This window comes from Leptopilina boulardi, unplaced genomic scaffold, assembly GCF_019393585.1.
Source record: "Leptopilina boulardi isolate dan_hultmark-lab unplaced genomic scaffold, ZJU_Lbou_2.1 LbouV2_13, whole genome shotgun sequence".
NCBI classification, from domain to species: Eukaryota; Metazoa; Arthropoda; class Insecta; order Hymenoptera; family Figitidae; genus Leptopilina; species Leptopilina boulardi.
This window is the reverse complement of record NW_026137674.1, coordinates 8,195-20,903: the sequence shown is the minus strand read 5'-3', so window position 1 is coordinate 20,903 and position 12,709 is coordinate 8,195. Positions and strand designations below refer to the sequence as shown.

Here is a 12,709-nt window from a genome sequence, read left to right as displayed (position 1 = left end):
GAGGAAAATTGTGAAATTACAATTTATTTATATATTTTTCAGTTTAAAAATTAATCACTTCCTCCAAATTATTTTCGGAAATATTTTAGAGGAAAAAATTGAAATTAAAATTTATTTATATATTTTTCAGTTTAAAAATTATTCACTTCCTCCAAATAATTTTCGGAAATATTTTGGAGGAAAATTTTGAAATTACAATCTATTTTGTAACGATCATGAAAAGAATAGTATTTCATTTTATTTTATTAAATATGGTCGTTACCAACAGTTCCCCAAAATTTAAATGGTCCCGCGATATATGCTAAAATAATCCGCCAGACGGCGTAAGTCAACCGCATTCCGAGCAGACGACAAAACCACGTTTTCGTCGTCGCCAATTGAAGGAGCAGAGCGAAGCGATCCGTCGCACGAAACACATATTATATCGCGGTTTATAATTTAACTCTTTAGTTTGTGTATTGTAGAGAATGGACTATTTCAAAATTAATAAATATATATTCTGTTTAATTAATATTGTGGCTTAGTTGTGTGCATTCTCTTGGATAATTTCCATACCACGGATAGCAGGTCAATTTGTCTATTCAACTACAACAATAGCGTCATTTCTTGGTAAGTTCAGTCGACATTACTCTTCTCGTTCATTTCAAACTTGCTTGCCTGCGGAATCGCTCATTGTTGCTGCTGCTGTAGATGCACCCACATGTTTGGAACCACGTGGGAATTTTCTTTTTGAAAATTGTGCCTCCCGGACGAGTCGAACCCTTAAATTTCTCATTTTTATTAAATCTCGATTTTGGTTGTCACATTTATGGCGCCCAACGTAATTTTTCTTTTTTACATTACCGAATCACAAAGAAGGTTCCTACACCAAAAGTGCTTTTAACGCTTATACGTATATAATCTACGAAAATTTTCCTTTATATACTATGTACAATCGCTTTCGCTCTCACGGCTATATTCGAAAAAATAATCATGCCTAATTGCTTTTGCCTAACATTATGCTAGCTTGCTTCTGCTTTTATTATTATTATTAATATAAAAATTGAAATATTTATTTACCAATATAAAATTTATCGACAATTTTGTCTACTATGGGTGATATCCGCGTTTAAAAAAAATTTTTTTTTTCTTTACACTATAGTGGCACACAAGCCACTACATAGAGCGAATCTCCAGGTCCAAAACACAGCTGTGTTTACATTAGTAACTTGGCCCTGTCTCTTATCACAAGTCGTCTTTTCCAATATAATTCCTCAAATATTTTTTCATTATTTAAAAATATTTGAATTTTAATAAATTAAAATAAAAATCTTTCATAAAAATTTTTTTTTAATCAAATAAAATAAATAATGAAAATTTGAGAATAAAATTTAATTTAATTAAATAAAACGCAAAATTCCTTTTTTTTCCTTTTCCCCCCTCCCTTTATCCATGAAAGGATAGAAACGAAGAAGGAAAATAACTAAGAGAAGAATTTTCTCCTTTTCTGCGAATCTACCACGATTACCGGCATAAAGGAAAAATTTCTTTTTCCTGAATTTCGCGAAAATTTTTTTTTGTTGTCTAGTCATCTACCACAATTTTCCGCGTACCTCTCAATTGATTTTTTTTTAATAAATAATATAAATTAAATCAAAAACTTATCTTACATAATTATACTTTTCTCTCACAATAAACAACGTCTACAAATTTACCGCGGCTACCCGCGTAATTTGCAATTAATAAAAACAAAAATTTTAATTAAAAAAAAAAAAAAAAAAAAAATGAACTCAAAACAAGAAAATAAAAAATAATAGTAGACATGACAAAAAAAAGACAACAGAAAAACGACTAACGATAGACCTCTAACACGCTCTCAAATTCAATCAAAAAACAAAATGTATCGAACACCCCCTAACCAAGATGCCAGTCAAAGTTCTCCCTTACAAGAGAACCAAGAGGACAACGCTGCGGCCCTTGCTCCGCCTAACAACGCGCCCGGTAATGCACAAGGCGCTTCTTCCACAGCGCCAATTACCTCTGCCGAAACGTTGCAAAGCGCTTCAAGCTCCCTTCTCGCCCCTCCCAATACTGGAACCATCTCTAAAATACTGTTTACAACACGCCGCGGTAGACCGGCAAAATCAAAGAAAACCCCAGTTAATCTCACCCAAATAAAACAAGTTTTCCAACAATTAGAATTATCTAATACAAATCAAATTAATCAAAACAACCAATTTAAAGCACATATGCAAGAAATGTTCGAACGACATCTTGAAGAATCAAGGCAACAAACATTATTGTCACAAACGGAAAACCGTCGAGAATTACATTCGTTGAGAAGAGAAACGACCACCGCGATAAATGAACTCGCGCAAAAATTTTTCGATTTACAAACAAGACAAACGCAATCCCCCTGGCGTGATTCACGATGGGAATCCATTGATAGGCCGTATTTTCCCTCCGGAGGAGGCCTTCCGCAACTTACGTCACTACCCCCCACCTTACCGACAACCACGGTAACAACAACGTGTGCAACAACAAGCACAACGTCAGGTACAAGACCCGTTGCAACAGCTAACCCCTCCCTACTGAACTTCGATACCCCTTCTCTCGGAGCATCTTTCCCCTCTCGTGCCATCCGATTCGACAATCAGCCAAATTATATGGGACAAACATCTACATCGTTTGTCCCCACGGTTACACAACCACCACGGGCACCACCGGTTAACACCGTTGCCCCACCCCAACCAGCCCCCAGGAATACAGTACCCAACTTACATAAGATTATTAAATCTTGGGAACTGAAATTCCCTGGCAAGCTGGATGCTGACGAATTCTTGAACGAATTCGAACAAAAACTAACCGCATCCGCCATTAACCCAGATGACGCGTTAGCAACGTTATCGCAAGTCTTCTCGGACACCGCGTATACTTGGTTCGCGACCTTCCGAACGACTTGGCGAACGTGGGCTGAATTCTCAGCCAAATTCCGGAAAACCTTCAGTGACGCAAATGACGACCAACAAATAACCAATAAAATTCAACGCGCGGTTCAACAAGAAAATGAAACCGGTATAGAGTTCGTCATCCGAGTAAGCGCACTGTATAATAAACTACAGGAAAAAATCCCAGAGAAAAATCAACTCGATAAAATTTATTCTGCTCTCCACTCCGAATTGATCTTACAATTCGACCGAGATAGTTTCACCACTTACGACGGCCTTATAGATAAAATTCGGAAATACGCGGAGAAAATTGCAACTATGCAAATCGCAAATAAATTAAGAGAAATCGACTCCAAAAAGCCTCGTAGTACACGCGGTAAAAATCAGTTAAATGCGATTGAAACTCAATCGCCACCTACTGACCAGGAACCACAACCCCTCGCGTCTCCGGAATCTAAAAAAGAAAATAAACCAAAACAAAATGCAAACAAAAAGGTAACAAAAAGCCAACCGGAAACTAACTTAAATAAAATAGAAATTTACAAAAAACAATTTAATACACTTAAACAAAAAATATACGGCGAAAAAACAAATAACGATAATTCAAAACCCGACAGCGAAAAAAACAAAAAGCAGACCCCCTCTACCCCACCGCCAACCCGTAGATCGCGCCGACGCTCTACTTCTGAATCTTCACGCTCCTCTCGCTCTGCTTCGTCGCAAAGAGGGGGGGAGACACGTAGATCGTCCGCACGTAAAGGTAGGGACCGTGACGATAAGTCACATAAGAAAGACGGTCGCTACAATAACTATCGCGGCAGGGGTGGTTATAATAACCGCGGTCGTGGCGGTAATTGGAATGGTTATGGTCGAGGTTACTACCATAACAACGGTTATTACCAGAACCATCCGCAATTTCCGCCTAATTACCAACCAAATTGTCAAGGTAACACTCACGGGATGCATCCCCCTCCAGGGCCACATTTACCCCCGAGTCCTTATGAGCAACAATGGTATAGCAATTACAGCCACGATTTTCCACCATTCGGTCAAAACTCGCCTAACTCATCGTCAAAAAACGACAAGGATGACAGGAGAGAATAGATCTCCCTGGCGAAAAATCAATTAACGATAACGATAAATACGGACAAATAAATACGGACAAAAATTTGATTAGAATTAACAATCCATCTAACCACGATACAGTTGACATAAACGCAATTCCGAGTAACAGTCACACTGCTCGGAATCCAAAGCATATTCCCCGAAATGCATTAACGCTTAATCAAGCGTATGCGGGTTGGGAATATACTAGTGACTCTGAAAGCAGCTATGACCTTGAAAATTACTCTGATTCTGAAACGGAGTACACAGACTCAAGCGTCGAATCCCCCTCCCCTGACTCAACACAGTCAGCTGGAGCAGGCATATCCTCGCTCACGTCTCTACCCTTGAGTAAGCCAGCAATAGGCATATTAGCCGCGACTGGTAAATACAAGCGCCTCGTATACAAAGGGCCGGCATTGCCCTTTCCGTCTCAAACGCGTAATAATATCACTACATTGATAAAAATAGGCGGTAAAGAATATAAAGGTCTTCTCGACACAGGTAGCGATCGCACCTTCATGTCTGGAGAATTATATGACCAATTAAAAGAATTCACGAGAGGTGAACCAGTTCTCGACGAAATAACGCGCGCCGGCGTCCAGCTCGCCCAACGCGATCACGTGGCCGCCCCCCGTTGTTCCGCGAAATTTAACATTCAAATAAATGATTGTACCGGCGAATTTTGGTTTACAGTCCTCGATGGACTCACAACCCCCATAATTCTCGGAATGGACCTCATAACCACGTGGAAGGTCGTTATAGACACCACCCGCGGTAATTGGTCCATCAATGGGTCTAAAGTACAAAGCCCCATAGGTCCAACCTCTTGTTCGTACAGCGGCCTAAATTCAGTTCAATTAATCGAATTAACGAATGAACAACGGAAAACTCTCGATGAATTTATAAACAAAAAATTATCTAATTTCACCGCGTCTACCGGAGTTACCGATTTAACAACACATGTTATCGAATTAATCGATCCAACACCGTTTAAGTTAAAACCGTACCGACGTAGCGCGGAAGCAAATAAAATTATTAACGACCAAATTGACAAATATTTAGAAAAAAAATTTATAAAGAAAAGTAATGGTCGCTTTGCCAGTCCGGTCGTATTAACATATCGTAAAGACGGTAGACCCAGAGTCTGTATGGACTACCGTAAATTAAATAAAAATACAAAAAAATCAGCATATCCGTTACCACGTATGGATACAATTTTGGATGCTCTCTCTGAGGCAAATCTAATTAGTACTATAGACCTCACAGACGCATTCCACCATATTCCGATACACCCGGATTCACAAGAATATACAGGCTTTGTAGTGCCAGGACGCGGTCAATTCGAATGGGTCCGGATGCCCTTTGGTCTTACCAATGCACCGGCCACCTTTCAAGCATTGACCGACCGTCTTAAAGAAAAATTTATCAAACATATCCGCGATAACCATTTACCGGAAAGGTTCATCGACCAGGTTCACGCATATTTAGATGATTGGATAATCATCTCGCGGACATTTGAGGAGCATACCCTGTTATTGGACATAGTGCTCAATATCTTACAGGATGCTGGACTCTCGATTAACAGAGAGAAATCTCATTTCGCGAAGTCCTCCGTCGAATATCTAGGATTTCTTTTAGATAAAGATGGCCTCAAACCGAACCCAAAACGGATAGAACCGATTCTCGAGCGCCCGACTCCGCGGAACCGTAAAGAATTACGGCAATTCAACGGTTCCGTAAATTGGTACCACCGACACTTACGCAATATTGCAAAGGTGCAAGGGCCACTAAATAAATTAGCTAGCCCGAAAGTACCCTGGAATTGGACCGTGGAACACGAGAAATCATTTCAAGAAGTTAAGAATTCCCTAAAAAATGCTTTAACCTTAGTCGCGCCGCGACCCGAATTACCTTTCTTCCTTTACACAGATGCAAGCGATACTGGCATCGGTGCAATTTTAACACAAAAAGACGGAGACCACGAATACCTTATTACGTGCTTAAGCAGACCTTTAAGGGGTGCGGAATTGAATTATACCACCACCGAAAAGGAATGCTTAGCAGTAATTTTCGCGGTTAAGAAACTCCGCTGCTATCTCGAAGCCACAGAGTTCACGGTGATAACCGATCACTCTAGTTTAATTTGGCTACAAGGAATCAAAGATCCTCGAGGTAGACTTGCGCGGTGGGCTTTAGAGCTATCCGCCAATCAGGTTAAAATTGAACACCGTAAAGGTACCACGAACGAAGCTCCGGACACACTCTCTCGTCTTTACGAAAAAATCTCGGAAGACACGCCCCTAGCGCAGTCAAACTTAGTCCGCAGCAAATCATGGTATGAAGAAATGGTAGAACGCGTACAAACCACACCCACACGGTACGAAAGATATAGACTCGACTCAAGTAACACACTGTATTACTATAAGCCTAATCTAATCAAAGAAAGTATCGGTGACAATAACGCGTGGAAAAAAGTATTAAAAGAAGACGAGATTATCCCAATAATAAAAGAATACCACGATTCTCCGCAATCGGCACACCAGGGAATTAGTAAAACGTATCATGCGATACTTAACCTACACTATTGGCCCGGTATGCGTGAGGATATAAAACGGTACATTAATGAATGCGAAATATGTCTCAAATGCAAACCTAAGAATACACCTCCGCAAGGTTTAATGTATCCGCGGAAACTGAAAGAACCATGGGAAATCGTGTCCCTCGACATCATGGGCCCCCTCCCACGGTCAAAATCCGGTAAACGCTACGTACTAGTTTGCGAAGATACGTATACCCGGTTTATAGATTGCTTTCCACTGCCCAAAGCGGATGGACCAAAAATCGTCAGAGCTCTAAACACCCTCGTAAATCGATGGGGAACTCCGCGAATTTTTATAACCGATAACGGGACGGAATTCGTCAACCGCAACATCACAAATTTTATGCGTAAAGTCGGTTCCGAGCAACGTACAACCCCGGTATAACACCCGCAATCAAATCCAGTAGAACGCGTAAACCGCAATTTAAAAACAATGATTGCCAGCCTTCTAGGCACTGATCACCGCGAATGGGATATTCTCTTAGAAGAGATACAATTCGCTTATAATAATACTGTACACTCTTCGTTAGGAGTATCACCCGCGTACTTTAACCACCTCCGTGAGCTAAGACGCACCGGTAAACAATCACCCGACGTTAACGATGACTTAATGACTACAGACGAAACTTCTAACGATTGGCTCGAACGAGCAAAACATATAGAGGCACTCCGTGCGAAAATCGAGGTAGAAATGACCAAAGCTGATAAGAGACACGGTAAGAATTATAATAAAAATCGAAAAGTCCCAGTAGGTTTTGCGCTTGGAGATTTCGTATTTTACCCTAACAATGTCTTGTCCAACGCTGCTCGTAATTATAGCTCCAAACTGGCACCGCGTTACAAAGGGCCAGCCGTGATAATAGAAAAATTATCACCCATGGTAGTCGTCATTGGCGATAAACAAGGCATGAAAATTGGCAAATATCATGTCAACGATCTTAAACCAGCACGAAAGAACCTTCGATCGCGAAACATAATGTAAATTTCTTCCAGATCGGTTAACATGTCGACTCCATGCAGTTCGTACGCCGGCAGCATCAACAACACGGACATACCAATCCTGTGCCTGAATGATGTTTCAGATCCTTCCCAAAGAGGGGATACACCACTAGACATTTCGGTGGAAACCTCTGGCCTGGTAGCCTTGAGGCGTGAACATTTCGAGGGGCTACTTTCAAAACAGCAAGCCCTAATGAAAACAGTCGCAGAACAAAGTGATACAATCCGTTCGTTACGCCGTCAGGTCGACGCGGGTAAGGCAACACAGAGTCGAGACAATACATCGAGCGATATTACTGACTTATATCGCAAGCTGCTCGATTCCGTACAAAGGGAGCGCGAATTATCTAACTCCCTAGTTGCAGCCCAGAAGGAGTTGGCCGAATACAAGGTAGAGAACAAATCAATGAAGGCGGACCTTGAGTCGTACGATTACGACTACAAAAGTCTATCCAACGATTATACCGCGGTCGAAATACTGAATAAGAGATTCAAAGAGCTCTTTTCCAAAAAGATGTCGGAAGTCTTCCTTGCCCAGGCGGAACTACGGGAGCCGAGACTACGCCCGAAAGCATCCGAGGGGTGCCTAAACTGCGGTCAACAGGGTCACAGTTTCAGATTGTGCAAGCAGCCGTACACAGGGAAGTACTGCCAAAAGTGCGCCATCGAAGGGTTTTCCACGGCAGACTGCCCATGGCCCCATTATGCCATGGTCAGATACCAGGTTCCGGAAAGTAACCGATGCAAGCATTGCTGGAGACCGCGAAACTTTCCTGACGTCAATTGTTACGAGTGTAGAAGACGTTTAATCTCTTCTAACACCTTCGCGCGGAATAAGACTGCCCAGGAATTGGAGAGCAGACCAGTCCCAAAAGCTCATAACAATCCACAACCATCCAGTAGCCAAGGTGCCATAAAAAAACAGAAAGCGCTACCAGCTCCATCCAAAGGACCTCTTTCTCTAGAAACCGCGGTTGTAAAACTGCCAGATAAATTGGATGCTGTAACTGTCAGCGAAACGCTCAAGGCCGAGGTCCATACTAAAGAGACCTCAGAGGAATCCCCAAGGTCAGCCCTATCCCCATTCGACTCCGACAACGACAACGCGGAATATTGGGAAACACTCACCGAAGTGATTCATCTTGGGATCAAGAAGGAAAAAAAAAATGATCTGTGATCCGCGGTCTGTTCATTCGTCGAACTCAAAAAAAAAAAAAACACTTTTCTATATTTTGTTTAAAATTTTTCAAATTTATCTTCGCGCCGTTGCGCTGTTCATTATTTCATTTCTATATGCTAATTGTTATATTTCCGCGCCGTTGCGCTATTCAATTATCTACCTCAATGTTAGACACTATATTTCTGCGCCGTTGCGCTACGAAGAACCTTTTTCTATTTTTAATTTACTTTTTATGTTTTGAATATTATTGACAAACAGCTAAAAAAAAAAAAAAAATTTTTTTTCTTATTCGTTCTAGTGTATACCACTTAAACAAGTAACTAGTTAGACCAAAGAAAGTCTATATTTTTCTACTGTTTTGTATAAATAAAATAATTAAAATGAGATCTTCTGTCTCTGACTTTTATATCCTTCTTTCAGGCGTTATATTACACACACAACTAAGCTTCTCTAGTAACTGATTAGTCGCGTACAAGCAGCTATGAGCGATTCCCGTTATTTCTATTATTTTCACTTGTTTTTATTACTAATGTTTAACAATGTTTCAAATTACCATTTTTCATTTCATACAGGCAAGTGGGTATGAGACGAGATCGTCATCTACTAGAGATGATCGGCTGAACAGTTGAACTGTTAGTAACGACAATTTAGAAGGGGGGAGTTGTAACGATCATGAAAAGAATCGTATTTCATTTTATTTTATTAAATATGGTCGTTACCAACAGTTCCCCAAAATTTAAATGGTCCCGCGATATATGCTAAAATAATCCGCCAGACGGCGTAAGTCAACCGCATTCCGAACAGACGACAAAACCACGTTTTCGTCGTCGCCAATTGAAGGAGCAGAGCGAAGCGATCCGTCGCACGAAACACATATTATATCGCGGTTTATAATTTAACTCTTTAGTTTGTGTATTGTAGAGAATGGACTATTTCAAAATTAATAAATATATATTCTGTTTAATTAATATTGTGGCTTAGTTGTGTGCATTCTCTTGGATAATTTCCATACCACGGATAGCAGGTCAATTTGTCTATTCAACTACAACAATAGCGTCATTTCTTGGTAAGTTCAGTCGACATTACTCTTCTCGTTCATTTCAAACTTGCTTGCCTGCGGAATCGCTCATTGTTTCTGCTGCTGTAGATGCACCCAAATGTTTGGAACCACGTGGGAATTTTCTTTGTGAAAATTGTGCCTCCCGGACGAGTCGAACCCTTAAATTTCTCATTTTTATTAAATCTCGATTTTGGTTGTCACAATTTATATATTTTTAAGTTTAAAAATTATTCACTTCCTCCAAATGATTTTCGGAAATATTTTGGAGGAAAATTTTGAAATTACAATCTATTTATATATTTTTAAGTTTAAAAATTATTCACTTCCTCCAAAATATTTTAAAAAATTTTTTGGAGGAAAAAATTGAAATTAAAATTTATTTATATATTTCTCAGTTTAAAAATTATTCACTTCCTCCAAAATATTTTCGAAAATAGTTTGGAGGAAAATTTTTAAATTACAATCTCTTTTTATATTTTTAAGTTTAAAAATTATTCACTTCCTCCAAATTATTTTCGGAAACATTTTGGAGGAAAATTTGGAAATTACAATCTATATATTTTTAAGTTTAAAAATTATTCACTTCCTCCAAATTATTTTCGGAAATATTTTGGAGGAAAATTTTGAAATTACAATCTATTTATATATTTTTAAATTTAAAAATTATTCACTTCCTCCAAATAATTTTCGGAAATATTTTGGAGGAAAATTTTGAAATTACAATCTATTTATATATTTTTAAGTTTAAAAATTATTCACTTCCTCCAAATGATTTTCGGAAATATTTTGGAGGAAAATTTTGAAATTACAATCTATTTATATATTTTTCAGTTTAAAAATTATTCACTTCCTCAAAAATATTTTCGAAAATATTTTGGAGGAAAAAATTGAAATTAAAATTTATTTATATATTTTTCAGTTTAAAAATTATTCACTTCCTCCAAAATAGTTTCGAAAATATTTTGGAGGAAAAAATTGAAATTGAAATTTATTTATATATTCTTTAGTTTAAAACTTATTTATTGCCTCCAAATTATTTTCGGAAATATTTTGGAGGAAAATTTTGAAATTACAATCTATTTATATATTTTTAAGTTTAAAAATTATTCACTTCCTCCAAATTAATTTCGGAAATATTTTGGAGGAAAATTTTGATATTACAATTTATTTATATATTTTAAAGTTTAAAAATTATTCACTTCCTCCAAATTATTTTCGGAAATATTTTGGAGGAAAATTTTGAAATTACAATCTATTTATATATTTTTAAGTTTAAAATTTATTCACTTCCTCCAAATTACTTTAGGAAATATTTTGGAGGAAAATTTTTAAATTACAATCTCTTAATTTATTTTTAAGTTTAAAAATTATTCACTTCCTAAAAATTATTTTCGGAAATATTTTGGAGGAAAATTTTGAAATTACAATCTCTTTATATATTTTTAAGTTTAAAAATTATTCACTTCCTCCAAATTATTTTCGGAAATATTTTGGAGGAAAATTGTGAAATTACAATTTATTTATATATTTTTCAGTTTAAAAATTAATCACTTCCTCCAAATTATTTTCGAAAATATTTTAGAGGAAAAAATTGAAATTAAAATTTATTTATATATTTTTCAGTTTAAAAATTATTCACTTCCTCCAAATAATTTTCGGAAATATTTTGGAGGAAAATTTTGAAATTACAATCTATTTATATATTTTTAAGTTTAAAAATTATTCACTTCCTCCAAATGATTTTCGGAAATATTTTGGAGGAAAATTTTGAAATTACAATCTATTTATATATTTTTAAGTTTAAAAATTATTCACTTCCTCCAAATTATTTTAGGAAATATTTTGGAGGAAAATTTTAAAATTACAATCTATTTATATATTTTTAAGTTTAAAAGTTATTCACTTCCTCCAAAATAGTTTCGAAAATATTTTGGAGGAAAAAATTGAAATTTATTTATATATTCTTTAGTTTAAAACTTATTTATTGCCTCCAAATTATTTTCGGAAATATTTTGGAGGAAAATTTTGAAATTACAATCTATTTATATATTTTTAAGTTTAAAAATTATTCACTTCCTGCAAATTATTTTAGGAAATATTTTGGAGGAAAATTTTAAAATTACAATCTATTTATATATTTTTAAGTTTAAAAGTTATTCACTTCCTCCAAAATATTTTAAAAAATTTTTTGGAGGAAAAAATTGAAATTAAAATTTATTTATATATTTCTCAGTTTAAAAATTATTCACTTCCTCCAAAATATTTTCGAAAATAGTTTGGAGGAAAATTTTTAAATTACAATCTCTTTTTATATTTTTAAGTTTAAAAATTATTCACTTCCTCCAAATTATTTTCGGAAACATTTTGGAGGAAAATTTGGAAATTACAATCTATATATTTTTAAGTTTAAAAATTATTCACTTCCTCCAAATTATTTTCGGAAATATTTTGGAGGAAAATTTTGAAATTACAATCTATTTATATATTTTTAAGTTTAAAAATTATTCACTTCCTCCAAATAATTTTCGGAAATATTTTGGAGGAAAATTTTGAAATTACAATCTATTTATATATTTTTAAGTTTAAAAATTATTCACTTCCTCCAAATGATTTTCGGAAATATTTTGGAGGAAAATTTTGAAATTACAATCTATTTATATATTTTTCAGTTTAAAAATTATTCACTTCCTCCAAAATATTTTCGAAAATATTTTGGAGGAAAAAATTGAAATTAAAATTTATTTATATATTTTTCAGTTTAAAAATTATTCACTTCCTCCAAAATATTTTCGAAAATAGTTTGGAGGAAAAAATTGAAATTGAAATTTATTTATATA

The 12,709-nt window shown here is 36.2% G+C and overlaps 1 protein-coding gene across 1 annotated transcript; it reads left to right on the top strand.

Annotated features, from left to right (window-relative positions):
- Nucleotides 1-397: 397 nt before the first annotated feature.
- On the top strand, nt 398-9,086 carry LOC127291227 (uncharacterized). Its single transcript, XM_051320206.1, has 2 exons — nt 398-609; nt 7,627-9,086. The coding sequence occupies exon 2, from the start codon at nt 7,637-7,639 to the stop codon at nt 8,807-8,809; it is 1,173 nt and encodes a 390-aa protein (XP_051176163.1). The 5' UTR covers nt 398-609; nt 7,627-7,636; the 3' UTR covers nt 8,810-9,086.
- The last annotated feature ends 3,623 nt before the right edge of the window (nt 9,087-12,709 follow it).